The sequence below is a fragment of the Arachis hypogaea genome, chromosome 7 (assembly GCF_003086295.3).
Source record: "Arachis hypogaea cultivar Tifrunner chromosome 7, arahy.Tifrunner.gnm2.J5K5, whole genome shotgun sequence".
In the NCBI taxonomy this organism is placed as follows: Eukaryota; Viridiplantae; Streptophyta; class Magnoliopsida; order Fabales; family Fabaceae; genus Arachis; species Arachis hypogaea.
Window position 1 is genome coordinate 24802555 of NC_092042.1, and position 17415 is coordinate 24819969.

General features: G+C 39.2%; 3 protein-coding genes across 4 annotated transcripts; 2 read left to right on the forward strand and 1 right to left on the reverse strand.

The window, feature by feature from the left end:
- The first annotated feature begins 7711 nt into the window (after positions 1-7711).
- On the forward strand, positions 7712-10872 carry LOC112702831 (uncharacterized). Of its 2 annotated transcripts, XR_011863830.1 has the most exons (4): positions 7712-8147; positions 8797-8882; positions 10111-10254; positions 10587-10872. XR_011863830.1 is itself a non-coding variant. In XM_072199316.1 (2 exons), exon 2 carries the CDS (start codon positions 8877-8879, stop codon positions 9312-9314), a length of 438 nt encoding a protein of 145 aa, XP_072055417.1. In that variant the 5' UTR covers positions 7954-8147; positions 8797-8876; the 3' UTR covers positions 9315-9559. The 2 variants fall into 2 exon arrangements, 1 of the variants encoding a protein (XP_072055417.1); XM_072199316.1 differs by lacking the exons at positions 10111-10254; positions 10587-10872 and having other exon boundaries at positions 7954-8147; positions 8797-9559.
- Positions 10873-12489: 1617 nt separating this feature from the next.
- LOC112701298 (pathogenesis-related thaumatin-like protein 3.5) lies at positions 12490-14387 on the forward strand. Its single transcript, XM_025752075.3, has 3 exons — positions 12490-12973; positions 13663-13936; positions 14261-14387. Exons 1-3 carry the CDS (start codon positions 12490-12492, stop codon positions 14385-14387), a joined length of 885 nt encoding a protein of 294 aa, XP_025607860.2.
- On the reverse strand, positions 14200-16943 carry LOC112702832 (uncharacterized). Its single transcript, XM_025754022.3, has 5 exons — positions 16746-16943; positions 16056-16541; positions 15699-15754; positions 15462-15613; positions 14200-14488 (listed from the first exon to the last, which is right to left on the reverse strand). Exons 1-5 carry the CDS (start codon positions 16795-16797, stop codon positions 14407-14409), a joined length of 828 nt encoding a protein of 275 aa, XP_025609807.1. The 5' UTR covers positions 16798-16943; the 3' UTR covers positions 14200-14406.
- Between the last annotated feature and the right edge of the window lie 472 nt (positions 16944-17415).

Consider the following 17415-nt stretch of genomic DNA (forward strand, 5'->3'; position numbering starts at 1 on the left):
ATGCATTCTACCATTCATCTTCATTCCTTTATAGTTTCTCTTGAGCTTAGCATGAGGACATGCTTTTGTTTAAGTGTGGGGAGGTTGATAAACCACTATTTTATGGTTTATCTTATGCTCAATTGAGTGGATTTTATCAATTCTTTACCCACTTATTCATACTATTTGCATGTTTTACATTTGCGTCCTAATTATGTGCTTTGATTGAAAACATGCTTCTTTGATTTTATATTTGCTTATTATTAATCCTCTCTTATTACCATTAGATGCCTTGATATGTGTGTTAAGTGTTTTCAAAGATCACAGGGCAGGAATGGCTCAGAGGATGGAAAGGAAGCATGCAAAAGTGGAAGGAATACAAGAAGTTGGAGAAACTGCTAAGCTGTCTAGCCTGACCTCTTCGCACTCAAACGGCTATAACTTTAGCTACATAGGTCCAAACGACGCGGTTCCAGTTGCGTTGGAAAGCTAACGTCCGGGGCTTCGATTTGATATATAATATGTCATAGTGGCCCTAACGCTAGGTGACGCGACCGCGTGCTCCATGCGGCCGCGTCGCAGTGACGAAAAACCAGCATGGCAGATTTCCTCTCTAGCGATTTCTGGGCAGTTTTCGACCCAGTTTTCGACCCAGAAAACTCAGATTAGAGGCTATAAAGTGGGGGAATGTATCCATTCATCAAAATACTCTCATAATTCTCTTTTTATTATTTTAGATGTAGTTTTCAGAGAGAGAGGTTCTCTCCTCCCTCTTAGGATTAGGATTAGAAATTAGGATTTTTAGAAATAGGATTTAGGACTTCTCTTGGTTTTTAAGAGTGACTCTCGATTCAGGTTCAATGTTCCTTTTTATTTATTTTTCCATTTAAATTTATGAACTTTCCCATGTTATGATTTGAATATTTTATTTAATATAATTGAGGTATTTCAGAATTGTGTTTGCTTTCTTTTTATTATCCCCAATCTGAAGATATTGTTACTCTAGTAGAAACAATTTTCTTTCCTTTTGGTCTTGGTTAAATAATTGGTGACTCTTGAGTTATCAAACTCATTGTTAGTTGAGAATTAGAATTAATTCATCCATTTAACTTACCTTCATAGTTAGAGGTTAACAAAGTGGGAGAAAAATCCAATTCTCATTACAATTGATAAGGGTAACCAGGATAGGACCTCCAGTTCCCATACCTTGCCAAGAGTTTATTTTATAGTTATTTATTTATTTTTCTTATTATTTTTTGTGCAACATACTGCCCCCTTACTTTCAAAACCCCAATTTTACCTTTTTCATAGCCAATAATAAGAACATACCTCCCTGCAATTCCTTGAGAAGATGACCCGAGGTTTAAATACTCGGTTAACAATTTTTAAAGGGGTTTGTTACTTGTGACAACCAAAACGTTTGTACAAAGGGATTTCTGTCAGTTTAGAGACTATATCTACAACGCGACTGTTTTTATGAAATTCTTTACTGGCAAAAATTCCAACGTCAGCTTTTCCCCCAATATGGTGTCCACAGCATCCTTCACGAACTTCGCCTAAGACGTAACCTGTCTGGTCGGGCCGCAAGCACTTTAGTAGGGGTTGATTGAGTCCCCGTTTGTATAGTTGGCCTTGTATGGCCATGTACTTGGCTGCTTCCCTTCTTATCTTCTTCTCTTCCTCCTCATATCTAGGGAAGTTACCATCTTTCAAGAAGGCGAGAATTGAGTCCATCCACGAGGGGGAGTTCGTTGCTTGCACCACGTATAAGGTCACCGTTGGTTCCTTAATCAATCCTTGGATTAGGGATCGATTTCCCGACCCTAGCTTCGTTCTTGCCAACCTCGATAAGAGGTCGGCTTGGACGTTCCTTTTCCTGGGGACATGCTAGATCGTGAGTTCGTCGAAACCTTCGATCAACCTCCTCACCCTCTTTAAGTATTTCTGAAGCAAAAAATCTCTGGTCTGGTAAGTTCCATTGATCTGGGAGGTAACAATTTGGGAGTCACTGTTGACCTCTACTCGCGAAGCCTGGACCTCTTTCGCTAAGAGTAGGCCACCAATCAAGGCTTCGTACTCCGCCTGGTTATTTGAGACCAGAAAGTCGAATTTGATTGACTGCTCGTAAATCATTTCGATCAAGCTTTCGAGTATTATTCTTGCCCCTCCGAACGTCTGGTTGGAGTCCCAGTCGACATGGAGATTCCACCGTGTGTCCGGGTTCTCGTGGGGTCCCCCACTACCTCTACCAGGAAATCTACCATTGCCTGAGCCTTAACCGCATGCTTGGGTTCATAGTTCAAATCATACTGCGATAGCTCGACCGCCCATGTCATCATCCTGCCCGCCAGATCAGGCTTTTGTAAGATATGATGGAGAGCTTGGTCAGTTCTTATGAGGATCTGATGCCCCTGGAAGTACTGCCTTAATCTCCGAGAGGAGGTTAGGAGTGCATAGGCCAGCTTTTTCAGCTTGGTGTACCTTAGTTCTGTGCCCTATAGCGCTTTACTGACGAAGTAGACCGGCTATTGTGTTTTGCCCTCTTCACGGACGAGGACGGCTGCTAAGACCTCATCTGAAACTGCTAGGTACAGGAACAGGACTTCACTGTTTCTGGGCTTGCCCAAGACTCGTAGGGTTGACAATATCTGCTTGAAATGATTGAAGGCTTCTTCGTATGCTGGCGTCTATTCGAAGGCTATTCCCTTCTTCATGAGATTGAAAAAGGGGAGAGCCTTGGCGGCCGAGGCTCCGAGGAAGTGGGATAAAGCCGTAAGTCTTCCGGCCAACCTCTGCACGTCTTTGATACATCCTGGGCTTGTCATCTGTACAACAGCTTTGCACTTGTCTGGGTTGGCCTCGACCCACCTCTAGGTTATCATGAAGCCCAAAAACTTTCCGGCTTCCATGGCAAAGGCGTATTTGAGAGGGTTGAGTCTCATGTTGTGCTTACGAAGGGACGCAAACACGGTCTCTAGATCACCGACAAGGTCTCCTGATTGGCTGGTTTTTACCAAGATATAATCGACATAAACCTCCCCCGACCTGCCGATGAGGTCACCGAAGACTTTGTTTATTAGCTTTTGATAGGTTGCTCCTGCATTCTTCAGACCAAACGGCATCACCCTGTAGCAGTATGTGCCTGCTGATGTTATGAACACCGTCTTTTCTTCGTCGGGTTGGTGCATTGGTATTTGATTATACCCAGAATACACGTCCATGAAGCTCAAATATCGATACCCAGCTGCTGCATCGACCAAGGCATCGATGTTTAGGAGAGGGAAGGAATCCTTGGGACATGCCTTGTTGAGGTCCGAATAGTCAACACACATCCTCCATTTCCCGTTGGCTTTTTTGACGAGGACTACATTTGATAACCAAGTCGAGTACTCGAGCTCTCTAATGAACCCAGCTTCTAACAGTCTGGCCGTCTGCTTGGCCACCTCGTTGGCCCTCTCTTGGGACATCTTTCTTGGCCTTTGGGTGATGGGCTTGGCGCCTGGGTTTACAACAAGCCAGTAGGACATGAAATCAGGATCGACCCCAGGCATGTCAGCTAGAGTCTAGGCAAATAGATCACCATTTGCCCTGATGGCCTCTATGAGGGGCTCTTTTAAGTTATGGGGGAGGTTTTTATTCACGAAAGTGAATTTATCCTCCGTACTTCCTACTCGAAACTTTTCAAGGTCTTCCTGGGGTTCCAGCCTCGGCTTGTCGTCTATCCTTGTGTCGAGATTAGCTAGGAAAACCCCAGATGCCTCTTTCGACTTCCTCCCCAACGACAAACTGGCATTGTCGCAAGCGACAGCCGTCTCCAGATCTCCCTTGAGAGATCCGACTGATCCGTTGTCGGTAACAAACTTCATGACCAAGAATTTGGTGCATATCACCGGGGAGAGCTCGTTTATCGTCTTCCTTCCTAGGATGACGTTGTAGGCCGTGGAGTCCATCAAGACAGCGAACTCTGCCATTACCAATTTCTTTCCTTCGTCCGACCCCACGTAGACTGGGAGCGTGACTATTCCATCAGGCTTTATATAGTTGTCCCCAAGGCCGATGACTCCGTCTTGGTGGGTCTTGAAGTCGGCTTTCCTAAGTCCCAAGGCATCGAAGACGTTCCCGAACATGATGTTCGAGTCTGCGCCCGTGTCGATGAGAATTCGCTTGACAATGCCAATCCCGACCCTTGCCGTGATCACCATAGGGGGTTCTCTGGGAAGTCACGAATCCACTGGTCCTCTTGGCCAAAGGATATCCTAGGTAGTTCTCTGGATTGCGTCCCGGGTCTACACGACGACAACGCCAAGACTTTGGCGTCCTTCCTTGTTGCCGACTTCGACTTGGGGACCATGTCTCGCCCCACTATCACATTGACAACTACTGTGGGGGTGTTATCAGCATTCTCCATCGGTGCTGGCCTCGGTTTCACGGCCTGGCTTTGGTTTTCCTCGGATCTTTAGTGTTCCCTTCTCCTCAGCTCCCTGATAAATTGGGAGAATTCGGAGAACTTACCTTCGCAAATAGCTTGCTCTAAGGCGTCCTTCAGATCGAAAAAACCCTGAGTCTTGTGGCCAAAACCCTTGTGGTAGTCATAATACAGGCTCTTGTTTTTGCCCGTCTTATCCTTTAGCTGGCGGGGTTTCGACAGAATCCCAATGTCCACTATCTACTGGTATATCTCCGTTATTGGGCTGTGAGGGGGTATAATTTGTAAATTTTCCCACCCGGGGAAACGGTTTGGGCTGTTTGTCGATGCTCCTTCCTTGGCGACCTCTCGTGGCTTATCCGAATAAATGGGTTGGCGCGGGAAGACGGGGGGAGGGGGAGGTTAGCCGGCTGCCGTTTATTGGCCGCGACCACCTGGCTAACCTCCTCGTCGTTGATGTATTATTTGGCCACGCTTTGAATTTCGTGCATCGTCCAGATGGTTGTTTGGTGGTGAGGTGCTTCCTAAAGTCCTCGTTTGATAGGCTGTTCGTTAAGCACAGGCTGGCCACTGAATCTGTCAAGCCATCTATTTTTAGGCACTCATCGTTGAACTTATCCAGGAACCTCCTGGTTAGTTCTCCAGGTTTCTGAGTGATCCCCAGCAAGTTGATGGGGAGCTTTGCTTTGGCTATGTGTGTGGTGAATTGGGCTAAGAAGCTGCACGATATGTCCATGAAAGCTGTAATGGACTCTTGCAGAAGCGTGTTGAACGCACCGACCCAATAAGTCTGTTGTACAACCAGGGCAACACATTGGCCTAATAATTTACAAAATATGAACAAAATACAAGCAAGACAAAGCAATAAAGGTGCAGCTACTAAGGGGCTCCCGCCTTCTTCAGGATGTCCACAATCTTGCCATCTTGGACCTTCTTAAAAGCCCCAACCAAAGAAGTGTCAATGTCGGGAGCAAGGACGGCGATTTGAACTTTGATCCTTTCCTCGGTAGCCCGGACAACTTTCTTCGCATCCCTCACAATTTCCTTGTTCCTTTTTTTCATGGCAACGACCTCCTGTTGGGTAGCCTGGGCCGACCTCTTGATCTCGCTCTGTTTCTTGCCCAATTCCTTCAGCTGGCGGGGTTTCGACAAAATCCCCTTGTTCGCTATCTGTTGGTATACCTCCATTATGGGGATGTGAGGGGGGTATAATTTGTAAATTTCCCCACCTGGGGGAAATGGTTTGGGTTGTTTTGTCGATGCTCCTTCCTTGGGGACCTCTCGCGGCTTATCTGAATAAATGGGTTGGGGGGTTAGCCGGCTGCCATTTATTGGCCGTGACTACCTGGCTAACCTCTTCGTTGTTGATGTATTCTTTGGTCAAGCTTTGAATTTTCTGAATCGTCCAGACGGGTTTGGTGGTGAGGTGCTTCCTAAAGTCCTCGTTTGACAGGCTGTTCGTCAAGCCATCTATTTTCAGGCACTCATCGTTGACCCTATCCAAGAACCTCCTGGTCGGTTCTCCGGGTTTCTGAGTGATCCCCAGCAAGTTGATGGGTTGCTTTGCTTTGGCTATGCGTGTGGTGAACCGAGCTAAGAAGCTACGCGATATGTCCACGAAGGTCGTAATGGACTCTTGCAGAAGTGCGTTGAACCATCGGATCGCCGACCTTGCCAACGTTACCGGGAATGCGCGGCATCTTACTACTTCATATCCGTTGGTTTGTCGAAGTGCTTGGGTAGGCAAATCTTGAGGATGGAGGGATATAAAGGGGTCGCACCCATGATGACGGGGTCCTATTTTTTCCTTCCTCCATTTCCACGTATTTCCCCGTGGCCCTCGGTTCTTTCGGGTGTGCAGGAGCGGGCACGAGTGTTGGTCTCGACCCATCTGCCATCCTCTTCTCGACTCCTCTCGCCACCATCAGCCCTCCTGAGCGGGGATCGGGTGTGGGACATGCTGGGCCGAGTGTCCCTGCTACGGGAGGGACGATAACGGTCTCGTGCCGCTAGCTCGCGTTCGAGATTCTGCACCGTGCCTAAGCTCCTGCATGATTCTCACATGGTCGTCTCCTATCCCCCTGAAAGGGCGCCTTTCGAAAGATCAGGAGCGTTGTTTTTCTCTTTGTGTCACGGGTCTCGACTGCTCACGAGAAGTGCCCACAGAGCTCATCCTGCTCCTCAGGCGGGCTCCTCCTTCTTCGTAAAGCTCATTAGAGTGTGGGAACAACGGCGCCATTCAATCGACGTCCCCACAGACAGCGACAAAGTTCGTTAGACTGGGTCTAGAACGAGTCAGGTTCTGCGTGTGAGTGGAAGGTTGGGAGGACTCGCTGGGAGTGAGGTGCGACGGGGTTCTTTCGAGCTGACGATGTGGGAAGAGGGGGAGTGCCACCTACAAAAAGAACTTCGACGCTCAAGTCAGTGTCCGTACAAGGGGTGGCGATTAGGTATAGGGTAGGTGACGTACCTGGGGGAAGGGTAGGCCCCTCCCCTTATATAGTCTGTACTTAGGGCGGGTCCCACATGGACAGACCCTCTTTCCTAAAAACTTCCTACGCCAGCTGTCCAAGTTCACGGAAAAGGGGATGTGGTTCGGGTCACCTCCTGATTTGGACTCGGTAACCTGTCGGGTCAGGCGGTCATCCGGGCCCAGATCTTAGGTTTGATGGGCTGGGCCAGAACATAAATGTAAAATAGATACATTGAAAATTTAAATCTTTTATATTCTAATAAAAATCTTTTATAAAAAATAAATAAATATTTTTAAAAAAATTGAGAAAATACTCAATTTGGTCTTTGAAATTACACTCGAACTTCAATTTAGTCCCTGAAGTTTCAATTGCCTCAATTTAGTTCATAAACTTTTCAATTGATTTTGTGACGGAAACCACCGCAGGCACTTATATGATTAAAGTTTAAAAAATTTAGGGACTAAATTGAGGCAATTAAAACTTCAAAAACTAAATTAAGACTTGAGTGTAATTTGAGAGACCAAACTGAATATTTTTTAAAAAGAAATTGTTAATTTTCATCTCAACTATTGAAAATAATGATAATAATAATAATAATAAGGACTAAAGAGTGTCAAATAGACCACATATACACTAAACTAAATAAAAATAGAACTCCTCAAATAATAGATTAATTTTGTCTATTATTAACCATTTTTGATGTATACATTAAAATTTTGATTCTATTATATGTATTTTTATGATCTTAAAAATATTTTTTTGTATACTTTTGTCTATCTCATCGTAGAAGTATTAGAAGTGAAAAAGGGGTGATGGGTTGAGAAAGAAAGTTGGAGTTGTGATCCGATAGTTCATCCAAAATTGTAGGTGAAAGATGGTTGCTGATTCTGACACTTGTCATCACCCGACCCGAAACGGGTTGCATTTGGACCGCAATTTGCCCGAAATTTGGCGTTCATTTGCGTTTGTTTTGATCGTTTTTTTGGTTTTGTCCGTACTCTCTTTCCAAGTGCAGTGTCCACCATCACAGTCCGGTTTTTCTATAAATACTCCACGCTTTGTGCTTCATTCCTCGCTTTCTTTTTCCTTTTCTTCTAGTTTCAATTAGAGAGAGAGTGACTTTCCTAGAGAGAGAGAGAGTTAGGTTTTTTTGTTTTTCATCAATTTTTGTTGTTTGTTTTTGTGGTTTTGGTTTGTGTTTTCTATCCTTGTTTTGTAGGTACTGAGGAGGAAGAAAACTCGGAAGATTGATTTTGGTTGAACAGCGTGTGAGTTTATTTTTTTGACTTTTTTTTTCTCTCTTTTCTTTTTTTTTCTTTTTTATTTTTTTTGGCTTTTCTTTGTGTTTGGTTCACTTGTGATCCTAAATAGCATAAATTTATACTTGTAATGCTTATGTGTTTTTTGAATTTTGCCATGAATTGTTGTGGGAATTGTTATCCTGGGATTGTGGACAAAAACGGTAGTGTTGGTTAGGTTTTCACTAATGGATAATTACTATTTTATTGTTTATTTATTTATTATTGCAGTGGCTGTGTCAATTTTCATATCGTATTGTTTTTGAAATTTGAATTCTCCATGGTTTAGGTCTGATGGATGTGGCTATTTGTGTGACCCTATTTGTATGGTTTGTCAAAAGCTTGTTAATGTTTTGTATAGGTTGCATTCAATGATTAAAGTCGAATTTATTGAAGCAGTTTTTAATATTCCATGTGATATAACCCTTATTTTCTTTTTCCTGAAAGGGAATGAATAGTTACATAAGAGTGTGAAATTAGTTCATTGTTTGCGAGAAAGGTTAAGCAAAATTAGTTTGTGAATCAAGAAGAATGCAGTCGTTGTTATATTCTTTAAAGACAGGAAGGGCAGTTTATGTTGAGTTTGACTCCATTCTGTTTTGTTGTGGTGGGGCTGCAGACGATTTGGGAAAGGCCTTGAAGTTGGAGTGTATTAGATTGGAATCTTAGAAGTTGCTGTTTGGATTTTTGATCAAAAGAATGGAGGTATATGGCAAATCTATGGTTGCAGCTCCTGCAAATGTTATTTATCTGTCAAGTATTTTGGGCCAAGATGGTCCTGTTCCTGTTCACAAATGTGACTGGAAATGTCAAAATGAAAATGTTTGCGGGAACATGTACCGCTGCAAGCTAACAGGGCTGACTCACATCTGTGATAAAAACTGTAACCAGAGAATTCTGTATGATAATCATAGCTCTCTTTGCCTAGCAAGTGGCAAAATTTTCCCCCTTTCGCAAGAAGAGGAACAAGCTGTGAGAGGTGTTCGCAGAAAGCTTGATGCAGAGAATTCGCTCGCTGATAGCTGTGGTTGTAAGCGGAGGCGTGATGCACAATTCCACCCGTCTCCTTTCGAGAGATCCTTCTCTGCTGTCAGTCCTATCTGCAGCCAAGTTGGAGATGGCATGGATATGAGCTAGATATCTATTATTCAACTAAGAAGACTCTGTCATTTGACTCATTTTCTCTTATCCTTTTGAAATTGCTTTTTTACTTTTTCTATCGATAACAGAACTTGATCGTATTTGGTGGACTTGATGTGTCCCCATGTGCTGTAGGAAGTACTTACTTATATTTCTAGCATTAATGTAATGCAGTATTTGAGGTAGTTTTGCTTGACTGTTGAATGGGGATTTGAGCAGTATCTATGCACTAGTTTATGGCACATGAATTGACTTTGGTTTCAGTTTTGGGTTAACCTTATTGAGAGTCAGACTTTGAAAACTGACAAAAGGATGTGTTCTGGCATTTTAGAATGCTTGAATTTGATTATTGACCCGAATGATGTATACTCGGGAAATGTATTCAAGTTTCTACTTTATCTGTATTCTCAAGGCAGCCATATTATGGTATTAGTGTACTCATTAATAATGCTACTGTGCTGAATTGTATTATTTAACTTCTAGGGTTATGATAGACACCGAGTTTTGTAAGTTCAGGTTCCCTCCAGTTCCTCATATGAACAAGGTTGTCGGTAGGTTATCTGGTGAAATCTGATATAGTTTTTCACATGTTTATTTGTTTTAATTCTCTTTTGATTTTCTTTTCAGCTTGATGTCTGTGGTTAGATGTAACCCATGCAGGTTTTTGAAGCTTGTGCTGCAAAGGAACACTCGAAACATGCGTTGCATACTGACTACTAACTAAATTCTTTTGATATAGAATCCCTATACATTATAACCTGAAATGTTAAGGAATATCATTTTCTTGATGCAGGTACAGGGGCTTGCAAATTCTGCTTGAGTCTGTCTTGGAATATGGAGGAAGAGGACAGTTATGTGATGAGCTCAGGCAAATAATCATGATCTTGATATGCTAAGTGGAAACAAAAGGATTGAGTTGAGAGCAGTTATGATGTGGGTGAGTGATATTAAGTTATTAACAATTTAGAAAGCTGAAACTATAGGCATGATCAATCTTAATTTAATTGGAATTATCTGCCATTATTAGAGATATTGTAGTGTGTGTGTTATATCTTGTAAAGTAGTTACTAGTAGGTGGCATAACCATCTTAATGGTAAACTACTTCCCTTGTTTAATCATCCTTTCACTATTTTAATATGTTTTCTGATTCTCAGTATTCCTATCAGCTGTATCTTTATTCTCTGATAACCATGATTAACAAACATTAGGCATTTGACTTTCGTTTATATTATCTATTTATCTTCTTTTATTTCCTTTTTCTTTCTTAGATTGTGGCATTGAGCAAATAATTGGGACCTTAGCGGGATACTTATCATCATCATCATCATCGCCATTTATCTATCAAAAACTGATAATTAGACCTCTATATAGAAAGCAATACAGCTGGTTTCTTCTCAATATTTTCTGGTATGTTTTTTAAGCTGATGTAAATTTTTTTGGTACATAAGCAGGTGGATAATTTAATGTCTTCGAATTCAGAGGTTTTGTGATGTATGTCTTATTCTGGGTTATGGTATTCTTCAACCAATGAAATTTGGAGGATTATTATTCGAAGTGGTTTTTCTGTTCTGTGTCGGGAGAAATAGGCTTAAAAAATTTCTTGATAATGATGATTTTATAGAAATAGATGGATGATATTTTATAGTTTGCTTTAAATTATGAAGTATTCTTTTAAAATTTGGCATATGTGATGTACCTAAATCATAATATTGTTGTTTCACACACAAATCACGTTAATATATTATCATGTAAAATTATGCTTAGGCAGATACATGAATCTACCTCTGACTTGACACACACTAACCTTTTCCACCGAAGTTTTGGCTTTTACGATGAGGGTTGTCTTGGTGGAGTCTGTTATACTTTATATAGCAGCTATAGTATTCAACAATTTTTGTCAACAGTAATTATCACTAGCATATATATACCTGAAGTGAGATCTTGGTCAATGTAAAACTATTCCTTTGCTTCGCATGAAAGGTCAATAGTTGTTACATGTCAATGTCCCGAAGTCATTGCTCTCCGAGGTCAAGGAGTGTGTTAGGTGTGCTACCGAAGAAACAATTAAATACTCTAAAATATATTTATGTGACGTGATTCAAAAGTGTATTCAATATATGATCTAAAAATATCAATAATGATTTCTTTTTCATTTATAGTTCTTAAATGAAATGAGATTTAGAGTAAACTACAAAAAATGTATGGTATTATTTTGTCATTTAAGAAAATATTTTCAAATTTTGTTATTAACAAAAATATTTTTAAATAATTTAATAATCTGTCAAAAACATCCAACTGTAATTAGAGACTTCTTCTGATAACGGAAAATCATTTTTCAATGTGATAATCTAATTTGTCATATAAGACGTTTACACTTTATAGAAGGTGTATTTTTGTCACTTTTTTTAAATAATTTGGTGGTTTTTTATAACAAAATTTACAGATATTTTTGTTGGCAAAAAAATAATTTAGGAATATTTTTAGTAGTTTACCTGAGATTAAATTAAAAAAATTGAATATATCACATTAAAGTATAAATATACTACCAACGCAAGTTGGCAGGTCTGTGGAGGATGGGAATAGAGCTTGCTTGGGAAGGTCGCTCACTTTGTGTGCCTTTATAGTATCCGAGAAATTAGTCATTGGGTTATCGGCTTGATAGATACCTGCTGCAAACTAAACAAAAAAAATTATAAATATACTAATATTTTATGCTACGAAGGGAAAATATCACAGAAGTTTGCATCCGAGGTATTACCTAGTCAACATGCTTTCATGTATGAGGAATCCTATGTACATCCTTTTAGGATCATCCTATGTCAACATCCTAGAGCAAGATCAGAATCTGAGTCCTGACGCCGATTCTCCAATCATATGGGTTTCATAATATAAATTTTCTTTTTCCATTTTTTGTACAATTCCCATGAAACTGCAAAGAATAGCTTCTAGATTAGGCCATCCACAATATTAAGAAATACTAAACCCATAAAGTACATCTTGCGGCTGAGAATTTCATCAAAGTAAAGTAACGTTTTGTTGGTTTTTGTAATGCATGAATCATAAGTCATACATAGCATATAATGAGGTTTGGCCATTCCTTGGCTTATCAATCTAATTTCTATCCGTTCTAATTTTCTACAAAGGGTACCATACAAATTACAATAATTAAAAATGTCAATATGGAAATTCCCAACTTTCTTTCTTGTTATGTTTACGTTCTTCTCTTGTTCTTTCTCTAGCATTTTCACAATAACCAACAACTGTCCCTATACTATATGGCCCGGTACCCTCTCCGGCGCAGGCTCGCCGTCACTTGCAACAACCGGATTCCGTCTAGACCCCGGCCTAAGTGTGAAACTCACAAGTGTTCCTGGGTGGTCCGGCCGGATATGGGCAAGGACTGGTTGCACTTTTGATGCAACCGGAACTGGCAAATGCCAAACCGGCGATTGCGGAGGAAGGCTTGAGTGTGATGGAAATGGTGCTGCTCCTCCTACCTCCTTGTTTGAGATAACGCTTGGTAAAGGCACTGATCAAGACTATTATGACGTGAGTATGGTAGATGGTTACAATTTACCATTGCTTGCTCAACCACGAGGTGTATATGGGGGTGCTGCTTGTAATGCCACAGGTTGTGTTACTGATATTAATAGAGGTAAGAATGTTAATTTAGAGTTCAAGAAATAATTTTACACCATGGTTCATTCGCATAAAAACACGTATATATTTATCTAAAAGGAGTCAAGAGAAATAAGAAAAATAATCATTTCTGAATTTTATCTTTCAACGATCAATGAAACAAATCTATCTTTGACCAACTATCCCTCCTCCCACAAAATAAATAGAGAATTTGATATAAATTAATTAATTCATATTTTATTACAATTGTTAAATTATAGTTAATTTAAATCTAAAATGACAGTTAATATGGAATAGAAGGATGATATAAATTATCAAAAATATCATGTACATACTAAAATTCAACTACATTATATTTGTGTATAAATATTAACTAATTTTTAATGAATATTTTATACTTCAATATATATTTTATATGAATAACTAATTTGTTGACTAAATTTTGATATACAGTTGATAACTTATATCATGCATTCAAGCTTCCTTAATCCTTAAGTACTACCCTATATTTCAAATATTAAGCAATCATGCTAAAAAAAAATTGACACCGTTCTTTAATTTTAATAATTTTGAATTATCTAACCATGATCCCTTAATCTTAGCAAAGTTTTTCAAGTAATTTTAACTTTGAATCACATTCTAATTAAAAAAAAGGGACTAGTAGCTTTTATCTTTTTTGACACAAAATAAATGAAACTTATGTAGGTTGTCCAAAAGAACTTCAAGTGGTTGGTGGAGATGGATACCAAGATGAAGGTGGTGTAGTAGGCTGTAGGAGTGCTTGTGAGGCATTTGGGTCAGACCAATACTGCTGCAGTGGAGCATTTGCAAACCCAACAACATGCCAGCCCTCTTATTATTCCACCATTTTCAAGAGGGCTTGTCCAAGAGCCTATAGCTATGCATTTGATGATGGAACAAGCACCTTCACTTGCAAAGCTTATGAATATGACATTGTTTTTTGTCCTAGCAGCTATAGGTATGCACAAAAACACTTTTCTCTCCCTTCAATTCAATTCCTGATTAGTAGTCTTGTATGCTCTTAGCCACTTTAGAACGATGTTTCATAATAAAATATAAATACTTTAAATTAAAATATCATAAGTAGTTAAAAGTATATCTGACACGATGAGAATAGATCCTCTCATATTGATTTTTCTGATGACTTTTGTCATGTGTGATATCTCACAATTCATTTAAAATATGAGACCCAAGTGAAATGTCATACATGATAGAATCATGTGAAAAATTATCGAGACGATCTATTCTCCTAAACATGATTATTTTTGCATTCTCTTTTAAGTTATTTCCATACACGTGCAAGCAATTCAACTAATCAACTAATATCTTACAACGACACAGGAACAAAAAACCAAAGGGTACAGTTCTTCCTCCACCAATTACAGTTCCTCCTCAACCACAATCTATAACAGAGCCCTACGAGAAATTTCAGCAGGACAATTCTTCTTCAAATGCTCCCTTGTCCTTTGGAGTTCCAACCTTTCTCTTGGTCACCAGGCTCTTGGCAATTCTGGCAATGACACAGCCATTGATGTAAAAAGAATGCTAGATGGTGTAATAGGTGTTTTTGAAGGGAATGGAGAAAAAGAAAGACCAAGTGAAGAAGCAAAAAAGTAAGGAACCAAATTAATGTGGAAGCTGCTTCTAATGCTCTTTTCATATGCTTGGAGATTATTAAGAACCACTGATTCTCTGCTAACAGCACTTACTGCTAATTTTATATTTACTTTACTCCTGTCCTCTCAAGATAAGTTTTAAATGCTTTGATCAGAAGAAGAAAAAAAAATGTTTCCATAAGCACACTTGGTCATTAGCAATGTAACATGGAGAAGTATTAAAACACTCATTATTTGAAATGTAATATCCTCAGCATGTGATGTACAAATTTGGATATCCAGAATTAAATGTTTATGGAACAGAGATGCAACCACTTGTGTATAGTAAGGCACTAAACCTAATATTAGATATTTTAATTGTATTGCAGTTGTAATCGACATAATTCAAGTGACCAATATCTCACTCAGCATTAGCAATTTAGTTTCTTAGCACAAGGTAATTCAGTAAATAAAAACATCTGATGAATTGTTCAACAATTTTGTTGATTTTCCTTTCAACAACTAAATTTTACCATATCCATTTAGATGCAGAAGATAGCAACTCAATTAATCTGCAAACAGAAATAAGTTCCCTAAACCTGATTTTAAAATTTACCAGATATTTGATTTTGCCTTGATAGAATTTCCTGCAAAAAGCTTAGTATGCTACAGCAGCATCTCTCAAGAAAAACTTGGGCACATAAAAACCAATACAATTCATTGAAATCACAAAAGGGAAATATATTTCACATTGTTAACATACAAAGCTAAACTACACTAAGGTCATCTCAGAATAATTGTCATCAAACTAGTGGCACAGAAAACCTATATTCTATATCAAGTTCTTTACAAAATCAACAATTAGAGAATTATGGTTACTCTCTCAACTCAAAGTTCACTGGGCTCGAAGGCAGTTCCAAGTGTTCTTCATTGTTGCAGTGTTCTGGAGAGCTGATCCCACTCCAATGCCACATCCGGGACTGCCCTTCAGGAATCGACAGCTCAGGTTCCTCGTCAGATTCCCAGTGCTCGCTCTCAGACTAGAAACGACAGAGAGTTAGATAGAAACATGACAAGGAGAGAAAGACCAAGACCAGGATAAAAGTTAAGGATCTACAATCGAACCTCAATTTTGATATTCAAAGGTGGTTCAGCTGAAACCTTCAAGTCCCTAAAACAATCTGATCAAATCAAGAAAATTAAAGAATAAATATGTAAACTATGTTCCAACCTGAACTTCACAATAAAAAATAAAATTTAATTTTGATGTGATGTGAATATAACGCAGCTTTACACGTGTATCCAATTACCTAAAGTCACCTAGCAAAAATAACTTCTTTTCACATTGACAAAAGAACGGAAGCGATTGGACCACTTGCTTAAGTGTTAAGTGCATCAAAATTCATGTAATAGAAAAACTAGCATTCCCTTAGTCAAGCAACAACAAAACACAATAACCGAACACGAACTTGTAATCATTACCATTCATTATGAAGCGAAAATCCAGAGCCTTAGATTGTGCTTCGACACACCTCCGATGATCGTGCCGGCACATCTCTTCACCAATTGCAGAAGGAAAAAGAGGTTCCTCCTCTCTCAATGACTTCAGGGTTTTCTTTTCCTTTATCTCCAGAAGAGGCAACTTCCCTGTGTTTGAAATGTCAGAAAGAACCTTCCTACTGCCACCACCACCGGTCTTCGATTTCCCAGAAGCCGTGTTATTCGCTGTCCTGATGTTACTGGATTCAAGATTCTTTGCCTTTGCAGAAGAAGAAACAAAAACGGCTCCATCGTTCATAATAACAGAGATGTTATTATTATTATTATTATTATCGAGATTAGACTTAATAATCTGTTTGGATGGACGAGTAACCGAAACAGAGGGTTTGGCTGAGGCATCGAGGGGTTTGTTCCCTGCATTATTGGATACATCAGAAAGAGGCTTTCTTCCCGAAACTTTCCTGGGAGCTGCATAATCAAGAATCAGAAAGAAACAGTTAACACACCAAGAAATTTGTAGTTTTTGATTTTGCGAGAAAAAAAAGTGGAATCGGCCAAGAGTCAAGTTTTCGATAATATGATTCGAATTTTCAGGAGTTCAATATGATAAAAATAACTTAGATTATTGGTAGAAAACTCGGTTGAAAAAAAAAAAGAAACGAGAAAGAGTACCGTAGGCGTTGGTGTCTTGAAACAAGCGCCCAGTTCGTGGTGGCGCTGCCATTTGTGTTGTGCTCAGGAGGTTGGAGGTCAGGCAACCAGCACAGTGTGGAAGTGAGACTGGGTGGCGGAAGTGGCGGAGGTATGGCGGTGCCGGCGGTCAAAGTAAGATTGTGAGAAACCGAAAGTGTTAATACTTAATACACACTCATCTTCCCCGTTTTTAAATCGAGGGATTATGAGTTTATGACCGTTGTGGCAGTGAGAATGTCATAACTGCCCTCTACGCATAGTTGGGTCAAGTTACAAATTTATTAACTTATTGGTTTAAATGAGAAATTATTGGTTGAATAAGTAAAATTGATCTTACGTATAATTGATTTTACGTAAATAAAAAATATAAAATAATAAAAAAAATTAAAATTAAAATTTAAAATATATATTTTTACTAATATTTTATAAAAAATTAAGTCTTAAATTTTAAAAATAATTAATATAAAATTTATCTATACTATTATAATAGTATTTTAGTTTGACACAATAAAAATAACAAATTTTATAATATCAATAGATTTTAATACTAGTATCAAAACAAATAACTTTAATCATAATACTAGCATTGAAATAGATCAAGTAAATTAATAAATTTTTAGTGAAATTTATATTTATATTAATAATGATA

Bases quoted from the DNA above. Each gene is read 5' to 3' on its own strand.
- LOC112702831 (XM_072199316.1), top strand. From the start codon at position 8,877: ATGGAGGTATATGGCAAATCTATGGTTGCAGCTCCTGCAAATGTTATT.
- LOC112701298 (XM_025752075.3), top strand. From the start codon at position 12,490: ATGTCAATATGGAAATTCCCAACTTTCTTTCTTGTTATGTTTACGTTC. The intron at 12,974-13,662 runs GTAAGAATGTTA...AAACTTATGTAG, and splicing joins TGTTACTGATATTAATAGAG to GTTGTCCAAAAGAACTTCAA. The intron at 13,937-14,260 runs GTATGCACAAAA...TTCTCTTTTAAG, and splicing joins TTTTGTCCTAGCAGCTATAG to TTATTTCCATACACGTGCAA.
- LOC112702832 (XM_025754022.3), bottom strand. From the start codon at position 16,797: ATGGCAGCGCCACCACGAACTGGGCGCTTGTTTCAAGACACCAACGCC. The intron at 15,755-16,055 runs GTAATGATTACA...TGATTTGATCAG, and splicing joins TTTTCGCTTCATAATGAATG to ATTGTTTTAGGGACTTGAAG. The intron at 15,614-15,698 runs GTTCGATTGTAG...TGTCGTTTCTAG, and splicing joins CTTTGAATATCAAAATTGAG to TCTGAGAGCGAGCACTGGGA.